This window comes from Cherax quadricarinatus, chromosome 69 (genome assembly GCF_038502225.1).
Source record: "Cherax quadricarinatus isolate ZL_2023a chromosome 69, ASM3850222v1, whole genome shotgun sequence".
Lineage (NCBI taxonomy): Eukaryota > Metazoa > Arthropoda > Malacostraca > Decapoda > Parastacidae > Cherax > Cherax quadricarinatus.
This window is the reverse complement of record NC_091360.1, coordinates 23,819,159-23,844,043: the sequence shown is the minus strand read 5'-3', so window position 1 is coordinate 23,844,043 and position 24,885 is coordinate 23,819,159. Positions and strand designations below refer to the sequence as shown.

General features: G+C 41.4%; 1 protein-coding gene across 4 annotated transcripts in view; it reads left to right on the top strand.

Moving 5' to 3' along the window:
- LOC128701884 (zinc finger Ran-binding domain-containing protein 2) overlaps positions 1-24,885 on the top strand; it is a 271,719-nt gene that overhangs the window by 156,827 nt on the left and 90,007 nt on the right. For all 4 annotated transcript variants that reach the window (XR_011393964.1, XM_070099877.1, XM_070099876.1 and 1 more), the window contains exon 5: positions 11,544-11,711. Coding sequence is in view for 3 of the 4 variants with exons in the window: in XM_070099877.1 (XP_069955978.1) it covers positions 11,544-11,711 (168 nt within the window). In the remaining variant the exon portion in view is untranslated. The remainder of the gene's footprint in view (positions 1-11,543; positions 11,712-24,885) is intronic.

The window sequence follows — 24,885 nt, the reverse complement described above, 5'->3', positions numbered from 1 at the left end:
GAACTCCGCTATTTATGGTCTGATTTCTTTCATTTTTGGTGTACGTGAAGAAGTATCTTTCCATCATACATTGCCCAAGTTTGAATAAGATAACCCAACAAACAACTGAGGAAATAATAATAATAATAATAATATCTTTATTTACTACACGTACATGTACAAGGTATACAGGCCTAGCTGACATCAGTAAGTAACGAGAGCCAAGAAATCGTAATGACACGATTGCAAACAAACCATACCCCCGGCCGGGATTGACCGCGGGTTTAATCCCGGCCGGGGGTATGGTTTGATCAGTAAGTAAGTAAGTAAGCTTATTCAGGTATACACAAATAGTTACATAGAATTATCATACATAGCAGCATGTGTGTAGAGAACCTAGGATAACACAAAAAAGTCAGACAGAGTGACTTATTTCCATTGGGGTCTTTTTACCTTATTATTATAATATAAATGTTATAATATTTTCTTATTATTCTATAATGAAGATAAGATCTTATTATCACACTAAAAAGACTATCTACTACACGAGGGTCATTAAGACTATCTACAATACGAGGGTCACTATCTACAATACGAGTGACATACTACTACTGTATAGAAAGGCACTTGTTATGCTGAGTATTTCAAGAAAATTAGGTCAGTGTCCCAGGATAACACCCACACTAGTCGACTAACACTCAGGTACCCATTTACTGATGGGTAAACATAGACAAACAGTTGTAAAGAAATACGCCTAATGTTTCTACCCTGGCTGGGAATCGAATATTTACCAAAAATCATATATGGCTAATCCAAGCCAGGTACTAAAAATAAGCAACGTTGACTTTTTTGGGGTTATCCTAGGTTCTCTACACATATGCTGTTATGTGTGATAATCTATAGAGAGAAAATAACTTTTTTGTTTCATGTTTATGATGGAGTATGAGTGTGTATCACAGTTAGCCCTGTGCTAATATAAGCCACCAAGACAAGGATAGGAGAATGGTATTTGTTTACCATATCCTCTTCATAACTCTGTCGAACTGCTTGTTGTTATGAAAAATATTCATTCTGGAGTATTTAACATGTTTTATGTTATTTATGTTGTTTCTTATGTCATACTAGATCAATTGTGATAGGCAAATAAGCTGTAGTGTTGATATTAGCGTAATAATAAAGTATATTATCCTGCTTCATGAGACTTAGCTCATGGCAACCGACAGTGGCTTCAAAGCCACCTTATCTTTAATGGATAATGTACTGTGTAGGTGCTTGACATAATGAGAAGCATTTCTTTTATTCATTGGAACCATGGCTAGGGCTAAAAGTAAGCAGGTTAAAACAATAAATGGAGAAAAAGAAATTGGAATGACTTATGCAGCAAGTAGCGCCACCAAACAGTAGCAGCAGGTTGGTGTGGCGATCCTGGAAATTTGAAATTATGCTAGCCAAAATTAGTGCCGAATAGCTGCAGGAACCGAATAACTGACTGCCGGATTTGTGATGGTGGACCTGTATATTCAATTAACCCTTTGACTGTCGCGGCCGTATATATACGTCTTACGAGGTACCGTGTTTAATGTATATATACTCACAGACACGCACATGCATATATATATACATACATCTAGGTTTTTCTCCTTTTTCTAAATAGTTCTTGTTCTTCTTTATTTCTTCTATTGTCCATGGGGAAGTGGAAAAGAATCTTTCCTCTGTAAGCCATGCGTGTCGTATGAGGCGACTAAAATGCCGGGAGCAATGGGCTGGTAACCCCTTCTCCTGTAGACACTTACTAAAAAAGAGAAGAAGAAAAACTTTATAAAACTGGGATGCTTAACCCTTTGAGGGTTTTGGTCGTACTAGTACGTCTTACGTGTAGGGGTTTTTGACGTACTAGTACTCATAAATTCTAGCGGCCTCAAATCTAGTGGGAGAAAGCTGGTAGGCCTTCATATGAAAGAATGGGTCTATGTGGTCAGTGTGCACAGTCTAAAAAAAATCCTGCAGCACACAGTGCATAATGAGAAAAAAAAAAACTTTGACCATTTTTTTTAATAAATCAGCGACTTTGCAGTGTATTTTCATATGGTATTTATTGTTGTATTCTAGTTTTCTTGGTCTCATTTTATGGAATGGAAGACATATTACAGAAATTGAGATGATTTTGACTGGTTTTACAATGAAAGGTGCCTTGAAATTGAGCTCAAAGTAGCAGAAATGTTCGATTTTTACTAAACTTCAAAAGTAAACAAATCGTGCCAAGCGTGCAATACACGTCAACTGGTGAGTCTAATATTCTTTCACAAGTGCACCAATAATATTTATACCATTTTTTACACTAATGCAGTAGTCTGCATAACAGTAAATCTTATATTTTTTGTGAGAATAAAAATTCAAAGTGGAAAGCAAAAGAATATAAGAGGGGCCTTGAGACGTGACTAATGACTAGAGGAAATGTCATTTTAGTGCCAGGAATGTCTTTCTTGTTTATTCTGGACCCTATTCGGAAATTGGCATCTTTTGAAATTTGTGTGAAATTGGCAAAATTGCTAAATTCTGACCACTGTACTGGATAGCTGAATTTATAAATTTGTGGTTTCTTGCACTCATTCGATAGAAAAAATGGAGTTCTAGCGGAATATTCATGTTTTTTGTCGACTAGTACAGTGAAATTGGCCGAAAATGGGGCTCAAAGTGGGCAAAATCGCCGATACGTAAACATCGCCGAGACCACTAACTTTGCGAGAGCATAATTCTGTAAGTTTTCTATCAAATTTCAAACTTTTGGTGTCTTTATGATCGGGAAAAGATTCTCTATCTTTTCATAAGAGAAAATAATTTTTTTTTTTTTTAAATTTGGCCGACCCTGAGAACGAGTTTCGGAGAGGGCCTGTCGACCCTCAAAGGGTTAAATGTGCGTGGATGTAGTGCGGATGACAAGAAACAGATGATTGCTGATGTTATGAATGAAAAGAAGTTGGATGTCCTGGCCCTAAGCGAAACAAAGCTGAAGGGGGTAGGAGAGTTTCAGTGGGGGGAAATAAATGGGATTAAATCTGGAGTATCTGAGAGAGTTAGAGCAAAGGAAGGGGTAGCAGTAATGTTAAATGATCAGTTATGGAAGGAGAAAAGAGAATATGAATGTGTAAATTCAAGAATTATGTGGATTAAAGTAAAGGTTGGATGCGAGAAGTGGGTCATAATAAGCGTGTATGCACCTGGACAAGAGAGGAATGCAGAGGAGAGAGAGAGATTTTGGGAGATGTTAAGTGAATGTATAGGAGCCTTTGAACCGAGTGAGAGAGTAATTGTGGTAGGGGACCTGAATGCTAAAGTAGGAGAAACTTTTAGAGAGGGTGTGGTAGGTAAGTTTGGGGTGCCAGGTGTAAATGATAATGGGAGCCCTTTGATTGAACTTTGTATAGAGGGGGGTTTAGTTATAGGTAATAAATATTTTAAGAAAAAGAGGATAAATAAGTATACAAGATATGATGTAGGGTGAAATGACAGTAGTTTGTTGGATTATGTATTGGTAGATAAAAGACTGTTGAGTAGACTTCAGGATGTACATGTTTATAGAGGGGCCACAGATATATCAGATCACTTTCTAGTTGTAGCTACACTGAGAGTAAAAGGTAGATGGGATACAAGGAGAATAGAAGCATCAGGGAAGAGAGAGGTGAAGGTTTATAAACTAAAAGAGGAGGCAGTTAGGGTAAGATATAAACAGCTATTGGAGGATAGATGGGCTAATGAGAGCATAGGCAATGGGGTCGAAGAGGTATGGGGTAGGTTTAAAAATGTAGTGTTAGAGTGTTCAGCAGAAGTTTGTGGTTACAGGAAAGTGGGTGCGGGAGGGAAGAGGAGCGATTGGTGGAATGATGATGTAAAGAGAGTAGTAAGGGAGAAAAAGTTAGCATATGAGAAGTTTTTACAAAGTAGAAGTGATGCAAGGAGGGAAGAGTATATGGAGAAAAAGAGAGAGGTTAAGAGAGTGGTGAAGCAATGTAAAAAGAGAGCAAATGAGAGAGTGGGTGAGATGTTATCAACAAATTTTGTTGAAAATAAGAAAAAGTTTTGGAGTGAGATTAACAAGTTAAGAAAGCCTAGAGAACAAATGGATTTGTCAGTTAAAAATAGGAGAGGAGAGTTATTAAATGGAGAGTTAGAGGTATTGGGAAGATGGAGGGAATATTTTGAGGAATTGTTAAATGTTGATGAAGATAGGGAAGCTGTGATTTTGTGTATAGGGCAAGGAGGAATAACATCTTGTAGGAGTGAGGAAGAGCCAGTTGTGAGTGTGGGGGAAGTTCGTGAGGCAGTAGGTAAAATGAAAGGGGGTAAGGCAGCCGGGATTGATGGGATAAAGATAGAAATGTTAAAAGCAGGTGGGGATATAGTTTTGGAGTGGTTGGTGCAATTATTTAATAAATGTATAGAAGAGGGTAAGGTACCTAGGGATTGGCAGAGAGCATGCATAGTTCCTTTGTATAAAGGCAAAGGGGATAAAAGAGAGTGCAAAAATTATAGGGGGATAAGTCTGCTGAGTATACCTGGTAAAGTGTATGGTAGAGTTATTATTGAAAGAATTAAGAGTAAGACGGAGAATAGGATAGCAGATGAACAAGGAGGCTTTAGGAAAGGTAGGGGGTGTGTGGACCAGGTGTTTACAGTGAAACATATAAGTGAACAGTATTTAGATAAGGCTAAAGAGGTCTTTGTGGCATTTATGGATTTGGAAAAGGCGTATGACAGGGTGGATAGGAGGGCAATGTGGCAGATGTTGCAAGTGTATGGTGTAGGAGGTAGGTTATTGAAAGCAGTGAAGAGTTTTTACGAGGATAGTGAGGCTCAAGTTAGAGTATGTAGGAAAGAGCGAAATTATTTCCCAGTAAAAGTAGGCCTTAGACAAGGATGTGTGATGTCACCGTGGTTGTTTAATATATTTATAGATGGGGTTTTAAGAGAAGTAAATGCGAGGGTCTTGACAAGAGGCGTGGAGTTAAAAGATAAAGAATCACACACAAAGTGGGAGTTGTCACAGCTGCTCTTTGCTGATGACACTGTGCTCTTGGGAGATTCTGAAGAGAAGCTGCAGAGATTGGTGGATGAATTTGGTAGGGTGTGCAAAAGAAGAAAATTAAAGGTGAATACTGGAAAGAGTAAGGTTATGAGGATAACAAAAAGATTAGGTGATGAAAGATTGAATATCAGATTGGAGGGAGAGAGTATGGAGGAGGTGAATGTATTCAGATATTTGGGAGTGGACGTGTCAGCGGATGGGTCTATGAAAGATGAGGTGAATCATAGAATTGATGAGGGAAAAGGAGTGAGTGGTGCACTTAGGAGTCTGTGGAGACAAAGAACTTTGTCCTTGGAGCCAAAGAGGGGAATGTATGAGAGTATAGTTTTACCAACGCTCTTATATGGGTGTGAAGCATGGGTGATGAATGTTGCAGCGAGGAGAAGGCTGGAGGCAGTGGAGATGTCATGTCTGAGGGCAATGTGTGGTGTGAATATAATGCAGAGAATTCGTAGTTTGGAAGTTAGGAGGAGGTGCGGGATTACCAAAACTGTTGTCCAGAGGGCTGAGGAAGGGTTGTTGAGGTGGTTCGGACATGTAGAGAGAATGGAGCGAAACAGAATAACTTCAAGAGTGTATCAGTCTGTAGTGGAAGGAAGGCGGGGTAGGGGTCGGCCTAGGAAAGGTTGGAGAGAGGGGGTAAAGGAGGTTTTGTGTGCGAGGGGCTTGGACTTCCAGCAGGTATGCATGAGCGTGTTTGATAGGAGTGAATGGAGACAAATGGTTTTTAATACTTGACGTGCTGTTGGAGTGTGAGCAAAGTAACATTTATGAAGGGGTTCAGGGAAACCGGCAGGCCGGACTTGAGTCCTGGAGATGGGAAGTACAGTGCCTGCACTCTGAAGGAGGGGTGTTAATGTTGCAGTTTAAAAACTGTAGTGTAAAGCACCCTTCTGGCAAGACAGTGATGGAATGAATGATGGTGAAAGTTTTTCTTTTTCGGGCCACCCTGCCTTGGTGGGAATCGGCCAGTGTGATAATAAAAAAAATAATACAGTGGACCCCCGCATAGCGACCTTAATCCGTGCAAGAGGGCTGGCTGTTATGCGAAATGTTCGCTATGCGAATGAATTTTCCCCATAAGAAATAATGGAAATAAAATTAATCCGTGCAAGACACCCAAAAGTATGAAAAAAAATTTTTTTTACCACAAAAAAATGTTAATTTTAGTACACACAAACTGAAAAAGGCATGCACAATTACATGACACTTACTTTTATTGAAGATCTGGTGATGATTGATGGGATGGGAGGAGGGGAGAGAGAGTGTTAGTGTTTAGAAGGGGAATCCCCTTCCATTAAGACTTGAGGAGGCAAGTCCTTTTCTGGGGTTACTTCCCTTCTTCTTTTAATGCCACTAGGACCAGCTTCAGAGTCACTGGACTTTTTTCGCACAACATATCTGTCCATAGTGGCCTGTACCTCTCGTTCCTTTATGATTTGTCTAAAGTGGTTCACAACAGTGTCATTGTAACAGTCACCAGCACGGCTTGCAATAGCTGTGTGAGGGTGATTTTCATGAAAAAAGGTTTGCACTTCAAGCCATTTTGCACACATTTCCTTAATCTTTGAAGTAGGCAATTCCTTCAATTTCTCTCTCCCCTCCTTTGAACCAGTTTCCCCAGGTCTGGCCTCTTGCTCTTGAAGTTGATCTATCAGCTCATCAGTGGTTAGTTCTTCATTGTCCTCCTCCACCAACTCTTCCACATCATCCCCACTAACCTCCAACCCCAAGGACTTCCCCAATGCCACAATTGATTCCTCAACTGGTATACTCCTCTCAGGGTTAGCCTCAAACCCTTCAAAATCCCTTTTGTCTACACATTCTGGCCACAGTTTCTTCCAAGCAGAGTTCAAGGTTCTCTTAGTCACTCCCTCCCAAGCCTTACCTATAAGGTTTACACAATTGAGGATATTAAAGTGATCCTTCCAAAACTCTTTTAGAGTCAATCGAGTGTCTGTGGTCACTTCAAAGCACTTTTGAAACAGAGCTTTTGTGTACAGTTTCTTGAAGTTGGAAATGACCTGCTGGTCCATGGGCTGCAGGAGAGGAGTGGTATTAGGAGGCAAAAACTTCACCTTAATGAAGCTCATGTCCCCATAAAGTCGCTCTGCCACGTCTGTAGGATGACCAGGGGCATTGTCTAACACCAGGAGGCACTTAAGGTCTAATTTCTTTTCAGTTAGGTAATCTTTCACATTGGGGGCAAATGCATGGTGTAACCAGTTATAGAAAAATTCCCTAGTGACCCATGCCTTACTGTTTGCCCTCCACAGTACACACAAATTATCCTTGAGGACATTCTTTTGCCTGAACGCTCTGGGAGTTTCAGAGTGATACACTAATAAAGGCTTAACTTTGCAATCACCACTAGCATTGGCACACATCAACAAAGTAAGCCTGTCTTTCATAGGCTTATGTCCTGGGAGTGCCTTTTCCTCCTGAGTAATGTAGGTCCTGCTTGGCATTTTCTTCCAGAACAGGCCTGTTTCATCACAATTAATCACTTGTTCAGGTTTCAGTCCTTCAGTTTCTATGTACTCCTTGAATTCCTGCACATATTTTTCAGCCGCTTTGTGGTCCGAACTGGCAGCCTCACCATGCCGTATCACACTATGGATGCCACTACGCTTCTTAAATCTCTCAAACCAACCTTTGCTGGCCTTAAATTCACTCACATCATCACTAGTTGCAGGCATTTTTTTAATTAAATCCTCATGCAACTTCGTAGCCTTTTCACATATGATCGCTTGAGAGACGCTATCTCCTGCTAGCTGTTTTTCATTTATCCACACCAATAGGAGTCTCTCAACATCTTCCATCACTTGCGATCTTTGTTTCGAAAACACAGTTAAACCTTTGGCAACAACAGCTTCCTTGATTGCCGTTTTCTTGCCCACAATAGAAGAGATGGTTGATTTGGGTTTCTTGTACAACCTGACCAGGTCGGTGATACGTACTCCACTTTCATACTTATCAATGATCTCTTTCTTCATTTCAATAGGAATCCTAACCCTTATTGCTGTAGGGTTGGAACTAGAAGCTTTCTTGGGGCCCATGGTCACTTATTTTCCAGAAACAGCACCGAAAACACTGTAATAATACGAAATATTCCGAGTGTATGCTTGGATGTTACCGCGGAGGCTGGCTGGTAAACAATGGCACAGGCGGCACATGTGAGGCTGGCTGAGTTCGCACATTGGACGCGTCTCGGACGAAGGCCGCTGAGCGGGTTTTTGTCCACTATGCGGGGCAAAATTTTAGCGATCAAAGCGTCCGCTATGCGGATTGTCCGCTATGCAAGGCGTCCGTTATGCGGGGGTCCACTGTACTCATAAATTCTAGCGGCTTCAAATCAAGCAGGAGAAAGCTGGTAGGCCCTCATGTGAGAGAATGGGTCTGTGTGGTCAGTGTGCACCATATAAAAAAAATCCTGGAGCATGCAGTGCATAATGAGAAAAAAAAAACTCCGACCATTTTTTTTAATTAAAATGCCGACTTTGTGGTCTATTTTTGTATAGTATTTATGGTTGTATTCTCGTTTTCTTGGTCTCATTTGATAGAATGGAAAACATTTTATAGAAATAGAGGTGATTTTGATTGATTTTACTATAAAAAGAACCTAGAAATGGAGCTCAAAGTTGGGGAAATGTTTGATTTTTGCCAGTGTTCAAAAGTAAACAAATGATGCCATTGTCCAATAAATGTCCAACTAGCCATTCTAATGTGCAGTCATGAATGGGTTGATGTTATTTATACAATTATTACAGTATTGCAGTAGTCTGCATAATAGTAGGTCTTCTATTTTTTGTTTGAATAAAAATTCAAAATAGAAAGCAAGAGTAATATCAGAGGGGCCTGGAGATATGACTGATGAGCAAAGAAAATGTTATTTTAGAGCCAGGAATGTCTGCATTGTTCATTCTGGATCTTATTTTGAAATTGTCATATTTTTTAGTTTTCGTGAAATTGGCCAAATTGCAAATTTCTGACCACATTATTAGGCAGTTGAAATCGGTAAATGGGCAGTTTCTTGTACTCAATCGATAAAAAAAATGGAGTTCTAAAGAAATAGCTATGAGTTTGGTCGACTGGAACAAGGGAATTAGCCAAAAATAGGGCTCAAAGTCGGCGAAATCGCCGATTTGTAAACAGCGCCGAGGTCGCTAACTTCGCGAGAGCATAATTCCGTCAGTTTTCCATCAAATTTCGTTTTTTTTGGTGTCATTACAATCGGGAAAAGATTCTCTATCATTTCATAAGAAAAATAATTTTTTTTTTTTTTTTTTTTTTGAAATTTTGCGACACCAGGAGACACCTCAGGATTGGGGGTTGCGACAGTCAAAGGGTTAAAGAGAGAAATAAAAAAAGGAATAAGAAAAGCAAAAAGGGATTATGAAGCTAAGGTTGCAAGGGATTCAAAGACTAACCCAAAAGGGTTCATTCATGTATACAGAAGTAAGATTAGGGACAAGATTGGCCTACTTAAGAGTAACTCTGGTCAGATCACTGACAATGATAAGAATATGTGTGAAATTCTAAATACCTACTTCCTCTCAGTTTTCAGCCAGGAAAATACTAGTGATATTCCTGAAATAATAGATTATGTAGAACAGGATGATAATAAACTATGTACGATTGCGGTAACTAGTGACATGGTCCTCAGTCAAATAGAGAAACTAAAACCTAACAAATCCCCAGGTCCTGATGAACTGTTTGCAAGGGTGTTAAAGGAATGTAAAGAGGAACTTAGCATACCTTTGGCTAATCTTTTTAACATGTCACTACAAACTGGCATAGTGCCTGATAAGTGGAAAATGGCAGATGTAATACCTATTTACAAGGCAGGTGACAGGTTCTTGGCTTCGAACTATAGACCAATAAGCCTTACCTCCATAGTGGGAAAATTTATGGAATCAGTAATTGCAGAAGCAATTCGTAGCCATCTTGACAGGCACAGATTGATTAATGAATCTCAATACGGTTTTACAAAGGGGCGTTCCTGTCTTGCGAATTTACTAACTTTTTTCACTAAGGTGTTTGAGGAGGTAGATCTTGGTAATGAATATGATATTGTGTATATGGACTTAAGTAAGGCTTTTGATAGAGTTCCACACCAGAGGCTATTGAGGAAACCTAGGGCACACGGAATAGGAGAAATTTTTTCCTGGGTAGAGGCATGGCTGACAAATAGACAGCAGAGAGTTTGTATAAATGGGGAGAAATCAGAATGGGGGCACGTCACAAGCGCTGTTCCTCAGGGGTCAGTGTTGGGCCCGTTGTTGTTCACAATTTACACAAACGACATAGATGAGGGAATAAATAGCGACCTGAGCAAATTTGCTGATGACACCAAAATAGGCTGTCCAATTCATTCTAATGAGGACATTAGAGCACTCCAGGATGATTTGAATAGACTGATGCAATGGTCGGAGAAGTGGCAGATGCAGTTTAATATTGACAAATGCAAAGTTCTAAATGTTGGTCAGTTAAATAACCATGCCACATATAAACTAAATAATATAGATCTTAATACTACTGATTGCGAAAAGGATTTAGGAGTTCTGGTTAGCAGTAATCTGAAACCAAGACAACAGTGCATTAGTGTTCGCAATAAAGCTAACAGAATTCTTGGCTTCATATCTAGAAGTATAAATAATAGAAGTCTGTAGGTTGTTCTTCAACTCTATATATCCTTGGTTAGGCCTCATTTAGACTATGCTGCTCAGTTCTGGTCACCGTATTACAGAATGGATATAAATGCTCTGGAAAACGTACAGAGGAGGATGGCAAAGATGATCCCATGTATCAGAAATCTTCCCTATGAGGATAGACTGAGGGCCCTGAATCTGCACTCTCTCGAAAGGCGTAGAATTAGGGGGGGATATGATCGAGGTGTATAAATGGAAAACAGGAATAAATAAAGGGGATGTAAATAGCTTGCTGAAAATTTCCAGCCATGACAGGACTCGCAGCAATGGTTTCAAGTTGGAAAAATTCAGATTCAGGAAGGATATAGGAAAGCACTGGTTTGGTAATAGAGTTGTGGATGAGTGAAACAAACTCCCGAGTACAGTTATTGAGGCTAAAACATTGTGTTGTTTTAAAAATAGGTTAGATAAATACATGAGTGGGTGTGGGTGGGTGTGAGTTGACCTGACTAGCTTGTGCTGCTGGGTCTGGTGCAGTGCTCCATCCCTGAGTGGAGATGACCAGGCTGGGTGGGTCATTGGGCTAATCCGGGGGGGACATGGACCTGCTCTGCTTGGGTCAGTAGGCCTGTTGCAGTGTTCCTTCTTTCTTATGTTATTATGTTCTTATGTAATCCAGGGGTCCACTGTACTCTATTTACCCACAATCTGAGCCTGTTCACTTGTTCATGTTCAGTGTTACCTGCTAAACACTGTAATGTTGAAAGCGACTTTTTAAAAACTGATCCAGTGTTTATTTTTTTTACCTTATTTTAATAATTTTTTTTCAGGAACATGTAGTGCAGAATCCTGTTGCAGATGATGATGAGGAGGAGGATGATGATGATGATGATGATGATGATGATGATGATGATGATGATGGTGACCTCTCTAAGTATGACATCTGGAATGACGAGGATGATAATGAAGATGAAAAAGACGAAGTGAAGGACGACAAAGTAAGTTTAATTTTGCTTTTTCATATTTCATAACTTGTGTTTTTTTCTGAGTGCATCAACACTTGCACTCAGGAACACTTGTAATACAGGTGCTTGTGAGCCAGCACTCAGGAACACTTGTAATACAGGTGCTTGTGAACCAGCACTCAGGAACACTTGTAATACAGGTACTTGTGAACCAGCACTCAGGAACACTTGTAATACAGGTGCTTGTGAACCAGCACTCAGGAACACTTGTAATACAGGTGCTTGTGAGCCAGCACTCAGGAACACTTGTAATACAGGTACTTGTGAGCCAGCACTCAGGAACACTTGTAATACAGGTGCTTGTGAGCCAGCACTCAGGAACACTTGTAATACAGGTGCTTGTGAGCCAGCACTCAGGAACACTTGTAATACAGGTACTTGTGAGCCAGCACTCAGGAACACTTGTAATACAGGTGCTTGTGAACCAGCACTCAGGAACACTTGTAATACAGGTACTTGTGAGCCAGCACTCAGGAACACTTGTAATACAGGTGCTTGTGAACCAGCTCTCAGGAACACTTGTAATACAGGTGCTTGTGAGCCAGCACTCAGGAACACTTGTAATACAGGTACTTGTGAGCCAGCACTCAGGAACACTTGTAATACAGGTGCTTGTGAGCCAGCACTCAGGAACACTTGTAATACAGGTGCTTGTGAGCCAGCACTCAGGAACACTTGTAATACAGGTACTTGTGAGCCAGCACTCAGGAACACTTGTAATACAGGTGCTTGTGAACCAGCACTCAGGAACACTTGTAATACAAGTACTTGTGAGCCAGCACTCGGGAACACTTGTAATACAGGTGCTTGTGAACCAGCACTCAGGAACACTTGTAATACAGGTGCTTGTGAGCCAGCACTCAGGAACACTTGTAATACAGGTACTTGTGAGCCAGCACTCAGGAACACTTGTAATACAGGTACTTGTGAACCAGCACTCAGGAACACTTGTAATACAGGTGCTTGTGAACCAGCACTCAGGAACACTTGTAATACAGGTACTTGTGAGCCAGCACTCAGGAACACTTGTAATACAGGTACTTGTGAACCAGCACTCAGGAACACTTGTAATACAGGTGCTTGTGAGCCAGCACTCAGGAACACTTGTAATACAGGTACTTGTGAGCCAGCACTCAGGAACACTTGTAATACAGGTGCTTGTGAGCCAGCACTCAGGAACACTTGTAATACAGGTGCTTGTGAGCCAGCACTCAGGAACACTTGTAATACAGGTGCTTGTGAGCCAGCACTCAGGAACACTTGTAATACAGGTACTTGTGAGCCAGCACTCAGGAACACTTGTAATACAGGTACTTGTGAGCCAGCACTCAGGAACACTTGTAATACAGGTGCTTGTGAGCCAGCACTCAGGAACACTTGTAATACAGGTGCTTGTGAGCCAGCACTCAGGAACACTTGTAATACAGGTACTTGTGAGCCAGCACTCAGGAACACTTGTAATACAGGTGCTTGTGAGCCAGCACTCAGGAACACTTGTAATACAGGTGCTTGTGAGCCAGCACTCAGGAACACTTGTAATACAGGTGCTTGTGAGCCAGCACTCAGGAGCACTTGTAATACAGGTGCTTGTGAGCCAGCACTCGGGAACACTTGTAATACAGGTGCTTGTGAGCCAGCACTCAGGAACACTTGTAATACAGGTACTTGTGAACCAGCACTCAGGAACACTTGTAATACAGGTACTTGTGAACCAGCACTCAGGAACACTTGTAATACAGGTGCTTGTGAGCCAGCACTCAGGAACACTTGTAATACAGGTACTTGTGAACCAGCACTCAGGAACACTTGTAATACAGGTACTTGTGAACCAGCGCTCAGGAACACTTGTAATACAGGTGCTTGTGAACCAGCACTCAGGAACACTTGTAATACAGGTACTTGTGAGCCAGCACTCAGGAACACTTGTAATACAGGTGCTTGTGAACCAGCACTCAGGAACACTTGTAATACAGGTGCTTGTGAGCCAGCACTCAGGAACACTTGTAATACAGGTGCTTGTGAGCCAGCACTCAGGAACACTTGTAATACAGGTGCTTGTGAGCCAGCACTCAGGAACACTTGTAATACAGGTGCTTGTGAGCCAGCACTCAGGAACACTTGTAATACAGGTGCTTGTGAGCCAGCACTCAGGAACACTTGTAATACAGGTGCTTGTGAGCCAGCACTCAGGAACACTTGTAATACAGGTGCTTGTGAGCCAGCACTCAGGAACACTTGTAATACAGGTGCTTGTGAGCCAGCACTCAGGAACACTTGTAATACAGGTGCTTGTGAACCAGCACTCAGGAACACTTGTAATACAGGTACTTGTGAGCCAGCACTCAGGAACACTTGTAATACAGGTACTTGTGAGCCAGCACTCAGGAACACTTGTAATACAGGTACTTGTGAACCAGCACTCAGGAACACTTGTAATACAGGTACTTGTGAGCCAGCACTCAGGAACACTTGTAATACAGGTACTTGTGAGCCAGCACTCAGGAACACTTGTAATACAGGTGCTTGTGAGCCAGCACTCAGGAACACTTGTAATACAGGTGCTTGTGAGCCAGCACTCAGGAACACTTGTAATACAGGTGCTTGTGAGCCAGCACTCAGGAACACTTGTAATACAGGTGCTTGTGAGCCAGCACTCAGGAACACTTGTAATACAGGTACTTGTGAGCCAGCACTCAGGAACACTTGTAATACAGGTGCTTGTGAGCCAGCACTCAGGAACACTTGTAATACAGGTGCTTGTGAGCCAGCACTCAGGAACATTTGTAATACAGGTACTTGTGAGCCAGCACTCAGGAACACTTGTAATACAGGTACTTGTGAACCAGCACTCAGGAACACTTGTAATACAGGTGCTTGTGAGCCAGCACTCAGGAACACTTGTAATACAGGTGCTTGTGAGCCAGCACTCAGGAACACTTGTAATACAGGTGCTTGTGAACCAGCACTCAGGAACACTTGTAATACAGGTGTTTGTGAGCCAGCACTCAGGAACACTTGTAATACAGGTGCTTGTGAGCCAGCACTCAGGAACACTTGTAATACAGGTGCTTGTGAGCCAGCACTCAGGAACACTTGTAATACAGGTGCTTGTGAACCAGCACTCAGGAACACTTGTAATACAGGTGCTTGTGAACCAGCACTCAGGAACACTTGTAATACAGGTGCTTGTGAGCCAGCACTCAGGAACACTTGTAATACAGGTGCTTGTGAGCCAGCACTCAGGAACACTTGTAATACAGGTGCTTGTGAACCAGCACTCAGGAACACTTGTAATACAGGTGCTTGTGAACCAGCACTCAGGAACACTTGTAATACAGGTGCTTGTGAGCCAGCACTCAGGAACACTTGTAATACAGGTGCTTGTGAGCCAGCACTCAGGAACACTTGTAATACAGGTGCTTGTGAACCAGCACTCAGGAACACTTGTAATACAGGTGCTTGTGAACCAGCACTCAGGAACACTTGTAATACAGGTGCTTGTGAGCCAGCACTCAGGAACACTTGTAATACAGGTGCTTGTGAGCCAGCACTCAGGAACACTTGTAATACAGGTGCTTGTGAACCAGCACTCAGGAACACTTGTAATACAGGTGCTTGTGAGCCAGCACTCAGGAACACTTGTAATACAGGTGCTTGTGAGCCAGCACTCAGGAACACTTGTAATACAGGTGCTTGTGAACCAGCACTCAGGAACACTTGTAATACAGGTGCTTGTGAACCAGCACTCAGGAACACTTGTAATACAGGTACTTGTGAACCAGCACTCAGGAACACTTGTAATACAGGTGCTTGTGAGCCAGCACTCAGGAACACTTGTAATACAGGTGCTTGTGAACCAGCACTCAGGAACACTTGTAATACAGGTGCTTGTGAACCAGCACTCAGGAACACTTGTAATACATGTACTTGTGAGCCAGCACTCAGGAACACTTGTAATACAGGTACTTGTGAGCCAGCACTCAGGAACACTTGTAATACAGGTACTTGTGAGCCAGCACTCAGGAACACTTGTAATACAGGTACTTGTGAGCCAGCACTCAGGAACACTTGTAATACAGGTGCTTTTGAGCCAGCACTCGGGAACACTTGTAATACAGGTGCTTGTGAGCCAGCACTCAGGAACACTTGTAATACAGGTGCTTGTGAACCAGCACTCAGGAACACTTGTAATACAGGTGCTTGTGAACCAGCACTCAGGAACACTTGTAATACAGGTGCTTGTGAGCCAGCACTCAGGAACACTTGTAATACAGGTACTTGTGAGCCAGCACTCAGGAACACTTGTAATACAGGTACTTGTGAGCCAGCACTCAGGAACACTTGTAATACAGGTACTTGTGAGCCAGCACTCAGGAACACTTGTAATACAGGTACTTGTGAGCCAGCACTCAGGAACACTTGTAATACAGGTACTTGTGAGCCAGCACTCAGGAACACTTGTAATACAGGTACTTGTGAGCCAGCACTCAGGAACACTTGTAATACAGGTGCTTGTGAGCCAGCACTCAGGAACACTTGTAATACAGGTGCTTGTGAGCCAGCACTCAGGAACACTTGTAATACAGGTGCTTGTGAACCAGCACTCAGGAACACTTGTAATACAGGTACATACTTGTGAGCCAGCACTCAGGAACACTTGTAATGCAAGTGCTCCTCAGCCTATGATGGGGCTAAATTCCGATGAACCCATTGTAAGTCGAATATGAGTATGGGAGGCCCCTGCTTTACAGTGTTCCGCTAATATGGACATTTCAAATTATGACCAAAACTCGCTATACAGTTTCGCACACCTGACTTTGTAATCCCACCCGGTTTGGTTACATTCTCCGCGAGCATCGCGTCTCTGCATTATGTTTGGAAACTTTCCAAAATTTCGAGTGTTTTAAAGTTATTTCATGTTTTATATATGCAGTGGAACCCCGAGTTTGGAACACATCGACTATTGAACACTTCGAGTTTCGACCGCTTTTTTCACAAATTTTGTCCTGAGTATCGAATGTGCCTCGTGTTTTGAACCGCGTACCAGACCTGTCCGTCTGCCTGCGTCCCCCATGCAGCTGTCATGAGCCAGTCTGGCTTTGTTGATGCTCATGTTGATGCTTTGTTGCATGTTCATTTAAACATTTCACAATTAATTCATTGTGTTGATGCTTGTTTATTAAGTGCGACTGTGAAATAAGCTACCATGGTGGTGGTGGATGGTATTGGTGGATGGTGGTGGTGGTGGTGGATGGTGGTGGTGGTGGTGGATGGTGGTGGTGGTGGTGGATGGTGGTGGTGGATGGTGCCTTCTTCAGAGATTAAGGAGATTTGTGCAATGTGGAATAGGGTGCATGCATTTGCTGAAAAATATCACCCTGAGCAAGCTGAAACAAGCCATCTCTGCAACAAGTTCAGTGACAGAACCATTTCTCATTTTAGGGAAATCTTAATAAGAGAAGTAACCCCAGATAAGGACTTGTTACCTAAAGTCTCTATGGAAGGGGATTTCCCTTCCAAACAATAAGTGCTCCCTCACTCCTCTATCCTATCTTCCAAATGCCATTAACAATCTTCAATAATGTATGTTTGTTGTGTGTATATGAAACTATAATTAATCTCTATAAAAATTTTTTTTTTCTTTGTGAATATTTTTGGGTTTCTGGAACGGATTAATTGTATTTACATTATTTCTTATTGGAAATATTACTTTGAGTTTTGAACGTTTCAACTTTAGAACTAGCTCCTGGAACAGATTAAGTTTGAAACTCTTAGTACCACTGTACTCAGATAATTATACTTATTTGTACCTGTACCTAAATAAACTTACATGCTGTGCTGGCATGCAGGTACACATTAAAATCACTAAGTGTGTCTTATTAGTCTTGAGGATGCCATATTAACCCATAAACGGTCCAAATGTATATATATATATATATATATATATATATATATATATATATATATATATATATATATATATATTTGTCAGATCATTATTTAGTTGTAGCTACAGTTAGAGTAAGAGGTAGATGGGAAAAGAGGAAGGTGGCAACAACAAGTAAGAGGGAGGTGAAAGTGTATAAACTAAGGGAGGAGGAAGTTCGGGCGAGATATAAGCGACTATTGGCAGAAAGGTGGGCTAGTGCAAAGATGAGTAGTGGGGGGGTTGAAGAGGGTTGGAATAGTTTTAAAAATGCAGTATTTGAATGTGGGGCAGAAGTTTGTGGTTATAGGAGGGTGGGGGCAGGAGGAAAGAGGAGTGATTGGTGGAATGATGAAGTAAAGGGTGTGATAAAAGAGAAAAAGGTAGCTTACGAGAGGTTTTTACAAAGCAGAAGTGTTATAAGAAGAGCAGAGTATATGGAGAGTAAAAGAAAGGTGAAGAGAGTGGTGAGAGAGTGCAAAAGGAGAGCAGATGAAAGAGTGGGAGAGGCACTGTCAAGAAATTTTAATGAAAATAAGAAAAAATTTTGGAGTGAGTTAAACAAGTTAAGAAAGCCTAGGGAAAGTATGGATTTGTCCGTTAAAAACAGAGTAGGGGAGTTAGTAGATGGGGAGAGGGAGGTATTAGGTAGATGGCGAGAATATTTTGAGGAACTTTTAAATGTTGAGGAAGAAAGGGAGGCGGTAATTTCATGCACTGGCCAGGGAGGTATACCATCTTTTAGGAGTGAAGAAGAGCAGAATGTAAGTGTGGTGGAGGTATGTGAGGCATTACGTAGAATGAAAGGGGGTAAAGCAGCTGGAACTGATGGGATCATGACAGAAATGTTAAAAGCAGGGGGGGATATAGTGTTGGAGTGGTTGGTACTTTTGTTTAATAAATGTATGAAAGAGGGGAGGGTACCTGGGGATTGGCGGAGAGCATGTATAGTCCCTTTATATAAAGGGAAAGGGCACAAAAGAGATTGTAAAAATTATAGAGGAATAAGTTTACTGAGTATACCAGGAAAAGTATACGGTAGAGTTATAATTGAAAGAATTAGAGGTAAGACAGAATGTAGAATTGCGGATGAGCAAGGAGGCTTCAGAGTGGGTAGGGGATGTGTAGATCAAGCGTTTACATTGAAGCATATATGTGAACAGTATTTAGATAAAGGTAGGGAAGTTTTTATTGCATTTATGGATTTAGAAAAGGCATATGATAGAGTGGATAGAGGAGCAATGTGGCAGATGTTGCAAGTTTATGGAATAGGTGGTAAGTTACTAAATGCTGTAAAGAGCTTTTATGAGGATAGTGAGGCTCAGGTTAGGGTGTGTAGAAGAGAGGGAGAATACTTCCCGGTAAAAGTAGGTCTTAGACAGGGATGTGTAATGTCACCATGGTTGTTTAATATATTTATAGATGGGGTTGTAAAGGAAGTAAATGCTAGGGTGTTCAGGAGAGGGGTGGGATTAAATTATGGGGAATCAAATTCAAAATGGGAATTGACACAGTTACTTTTTGCTGATGATACTGTGCTTATGGGAGATTCTAAAGAAAAATTGCAAAGGTTAGTGGATGAGTTTGAGAATGTGTGTAAAGGTAGAAAGTTGAAAGTGAACATAGAAAAGAGTAAGGTGATGAGGGTATCAAATGATTTAGATAAAGAAAAAATGGATATCAAATTGGGGAGGAGGAGTATGGAAGAAGTGAATGTTTTCAGATACTTGGGAGTTGACGTGTCGGCGGATGGATTTATGAAGGATGAGGTTAATCATAGAATTGATGAGGGAAAAAAGGTGAGTGGTGCGTTGAGGTATATGTGGAGCCGAAAAATGTTATCTATGGAGGCAAAGAAGGGAATGTATGAAAGTATAGTAGTACCAACACTCTTATATGGATGTGAAGCTTGGGTGGTAAATGCAGCAGCGAGGAGACGGTTGGAGGCAGTGGAGATGTCCTGTCTAAGGGCAATGTGTGGTGTAAATATTATGCAGAAAATTCGGAGTGTGGAAATTAGGAGAAGGTGTGGAGTTAATAAAAGCATTAGTCAGAGGGCAGAAGAGGGGTTGTTGAGGTGGTTTGGTCATTTAGAGAGAATGGATCAAAGTAGAATGACATGGAAAGCATATAAAAATATAGGGGAAGGAAAGAAGGGTAGGGGTCGTCCTCGAAAGGGTTGGAAAGAGGGGGTAAAGGAGGTTTTGTGGGCGAGGGGCTTGGACTTCCAGCAAGCGTGCATGAGCGTGTTAGATAGGAGTGAATGGAGACGAATGATACTTGGGACCTGACGATCTGTTGGAGTGTGAGCAGGGTAATATTTAGTGAAGGGATTCAGGGAAACCGGTTATTTTCATATAGTCGGACTTGAGTCCTGGAAATGGGAAGTACAATGCCTGCACTTTAAAGGAGGGGTTTGGGATATTGGCAGTTTGGAGGGATATGTTGTGTATCTTTATACGTATATGCTTCTAAACTGTTGTATTCTGAGCACCTCTGCAAAAGCAGTGATAATGTGTGAGTGTGGTGAAAGTGTTGAATGATGATGAAAGTATTTTCTTTTTGGGGATTTTCTTATATATATATATATATATATATATATATATATATATATATATATATATATATATATATATATATATATATATATATATATATATATATATATATATATATATATACATATACATACATACATACATACATACATACATACATATATACATACAGTGGACCCCGCATAGCGAACTTAATCCGTGCAAGAGGGCTGGTCGTTATGCGAAATGTTCGCTATGCGAATTAATTTTCCCCATAAGAAATAATGGAAATAAAATTAATCCGTGCAAGACACCCAAAAGTATGAAAAAAAATTTTTTTTACCACAAAAAAATGTTAATTTTAGTACACACAAACTGAAAAAGGCATGCACAATTACATGACACTTACTTTTATTGAAGATCTGGTGATGATTGATGGGATGGGAGGAGGGGAGAGAGAGTGTTAGTGTTTAGAAGGGGAATCCCCTTCAATTAGGACTTGAGGTAGCAAGTCCTTTTCCGGGGTTACTTCCCTTCTTCTTTTAATGCCACTAGGACCAGCTTCTGAGTCACTGGACCTCTGTCGCACAACAAATCTGTCCATAGAGCTCTGTACCTCCCGTTCCTTTACGATTTGTCTAAAATGGGCCATAACATTGTCATTGAAATAGTCACCAGCACGGCTTGCAACAGCTGTGTCAGGGTGATTTTCGTCCATAAAGGTTTGCAGTTCAACCCACTGTGCACACATTTCCTTAATTTTTGAAGTAGGCACAATGGATTCCACAACTGGCATAGGCTTCTCAGGGTTAGCCCCAAACCCTTCAAAATCTTTCTTAATTTCCATACTAATTCTCACCCTTTTTACCACAGGGTTGGCACTAGAAGCTTTCTTGGGGCCCATGGTCACTTATTTTCCAGAAACAGCACCGAAAACACTGTAATAATACGAAATATTCTGAGTGTATGCTTGAATGTTACCGCGGAGGCTGGCTGGTAAACAATGGGACGGGCGGCACATGTGAGGCTGGCTGAGGCCGCACATTGGATGCGTCTCGGACGAAGGTCGCTGAGCGGGTTTTTGTCCACTATGCGGGGCAAAATTTTAGCGAACAAAGCGTTCGCTATGCGGATTGTTCGCTATGCAAGGCGTTCGCTATGCGGGGGTCCACTGTATATATATTTATTTATTTATTTATTTATTTATTTATTTATTTATTTATTTATTTTTTATTATTATTTTTTATTATCACACTGGCCGATTCCCACCAAGGCAGGGTGGCCCGAAAAAGAAAAACTTTCACCATCATTCACTCCATCACTGTCTTGCCAGAAGGGTGCTTTACACTACAGTTTTTAAACTGCAACATTAACACCCCTCCTTCAGAGTGCAGGCACTGTACTTCCCATCTCCAGGACTCAAGTCCGGCCTGCCGGTTTCCCTGAATCCCTTCATAAATGTTACTTTGCTCACACTCCAACAGCACGTCAAGTATTAAAAACCATTTGTCTCCATTCACTCCTATCAAACACGCTCACGCATGCCTGCTGGAAGTCCAAGCCCCTCGCACACAAAACCTCCTTTACCCCCTCCCTCCAACCCTTCCCAGGCCGACCCCTACCCCGCCTTCCTTCCACTACAGACTGATACACTCTTGAAGTCATTCTGTTTCGCTCCATTCTCTCTACATGTCCGAACCACCTCAACAACCCTTCCTCAGCCCTCTGGACAACAGTTTTGGTAATCCCGCACCTCCTCCTAACTTCCAAACTACGAATTCTCTGCATTATATTCACACCACACATTGCCCTCAGACATGACATCTCCACTGCCTCCAGCCTTCTCCTCGCTGCAACATTCATCACCCACGCTTCACACCCATATAAGAGCGTTGGTAAAACTATACTCTCATACATTCCCCTCTTTGCCTCCAAGGACAAAGTTCTTTGTCTCCACAGACTCCTAAGTGCACCACTCACTCTTTTTCCCTCATCAATTCTATGATTCACCTCATCTTTCATAGACCCATCCGCTGACACGTCCACTCCCAAATATCTGAATACGTTCACCTCCTCCATACTCTCTCCCTCCAATCTGATATTCAATCTTTCATCACCTAATCTTTTTGTTATCCTCATAACCTTACTCTTTCCTGTATTCACCTTTAATTTTCTTCTTTTGCACACCCTACCAAATTCATCCACCAATCTCTGCAGCTTCTCTTCAGAATCTCCCAAGAGCACAGTGTCATCAGCAAAGAGCAGCTGTGACAACTCCCACTTTGTGTGTGATTCTTTATCTTTTAACTCCACGCCTCTTGCCAAGACCCTCGCATTTACTTCTCTTACAACCCCATCTATAAATATATTAAACAACCACGGTGACATCACACATCCTTGTCTAAGGCCTACTTTTATTGGGAAAAAATTTCCCTCTTTCCTACATACTCTAACTTGAGCCTCACTATCCTCGTAAAAGCTCTTCACTGCTTTCAGTAACCTTCCTCCTACACCATACACTTGCAACATCTGCCACATTGCCCCCCTATCCACCCTGTCATACGCCTTTTCCAAATCCATAAATGCCACAAAGACCTCTTTAGCCTTATCTAAATACTGTTCACTTATATGTTTCACTGTAAACACCTGGTCCACACACCCCCTACCTTTCCTAAAGCCTCCTTGTTCATCTGCTATCCTATTCTCCGTCTTACTCTTAATTCTTTCAATTATAACTCTACCATACACTTTACCAGGTACACTCAACAGACTTATCCCCCTATAATTTTTGCACTCTCTTTTATCCCCTTTGCCTTTATACAAAGGAACTATGCATGCTCTCTGCCAATCCCTAGGTACCTTACCCTCTTCCATACATTTATTAAATAATTGCACCAACCACTCCAAAACTATATCCCCACCTGCTTTTAACATTTCTATCTTTATCCCATCAATCCCGGCTGCCTTACCCCCTTTCATTTTACCTACTGCCTCACGAACTTCCCCCACACTCACAACTGGCTCTTCCTCACTCCTACAAGATGTTATTCCTCCTTGCCCTATACACGAAATCACAGCTTCCCTATCTTCATCAACATTTAACAATTCCTCAAAATATTCCCTCCATCTTCCCAATACCTCTAACTCTCCATTTAATAACTCTCCTCTCCTATTTTTAACTGACAAATCCATTTGTTCTCTAGGCTTTCTTAACTTGTTAATCTCACTCCAAAACTTTTTCTTATTTTCAACAAAATTTGTTGATAACATCTCACCCACTCTCTCATTTGCTCTCTTTTTACATTGCTTCACCACTCTCTTAACCTCTCTCTTTTTCTCCATATACTCTTCCCTCCTTGCATCACTTCTACTTTGTAAAAACTTCTCATATGCTAACTTTTTCTCCCTTACTACTCTCTTTACATCATCATTCCACCAATCGCTCCTCTTCCCTCCTGCACCCACTTTCCTGTAACCACAAACTTCTGCTGAACACTCTAACACTACATTTTTAAACCTACCCCATACCTCTTCGACCCCATTGCCTATGCTCTCATTAGCCCATCTATCCTCCAATAGCTGTTTATATCTTACCCTAACTGCCTCCTCTTTTAGTTTATAAACCTTCACCTCTCTCTTCCCTGATGCTTCTATTCTCCTTGTATCCCATCTACCTTTTACTCTCAGTGTAGCTACAACTAGAAAGTGATCTGATATATCTGTGGCCCCTCTATAAACATGTACATCCTGAAGTCTACTCAACAGTCTTTTATCTACCAATACATAATCCAACAAACTACTGTCATTTCGCCCTACATCATATCGTGTATACTTATTTATCCTCTTTTTCTTAAAATATGTATTACCTATAACTAAACCCCTTTCTATACAAAGTTCAATCAAAGGGCTCCCATTATCATTTACACCTGGCACCCCAAACTTACCTACCACACCCTCTCTAAAAGTTTCTCCTACTTTAGCATTCAGGTCCCCTACCACAATTACTCTCTCACTTGGTTCAAAGGCTCCTATACATTCACTTAACATCTCCCAAAATCTCTCTCTCTCCTCTGCATTCCTCTCTTCTCCAGGTGCATACACGCTTATTATGACCCACTTCTCGCATCCAACCTTTACTTTAATCCACATAATTCTTGAATTTACACATTCATATTCTCTTTTCTCCTTCCATAACTGATCATTTAACATTACTGCTACCCCTTCCTTTGCTCTAACTCTCTCAGATACTCCAGATTTAATCCCATTTATTTCCCCCCACTGAAACTCTCCTACCCCCTTCAGCTTTGTTTCGCTTAGAGCCAGGACATCCAACTTCTTTTCATTCATAACATCAGCAATCATCTGTTTCTTGTCATCCGCACTACATCCACGCACATTTAAGCATCCAAGTTTTATAAAGTTTTTCTTCTTCTCTTTTTTAGTAAATGTATACAGGAGAAGGGGTTACTAGCCCATTGCTCCCGGCATTTTAGTCGCCTCATACGACACGCATGGCTTACGGAGGAAAGATTCTTTTCCACTTCCCCATGGACAATAGAAGAAATAAAAAAGAACAAGAGCTATTTAGAAAAAGGAGAAAAACCTAGATGTATGTATATATATATATGCATGTGCGTGTCTGTGAAGTGTGACCAAAGTGTAAGTAGGAGTAGCAAGATATCCC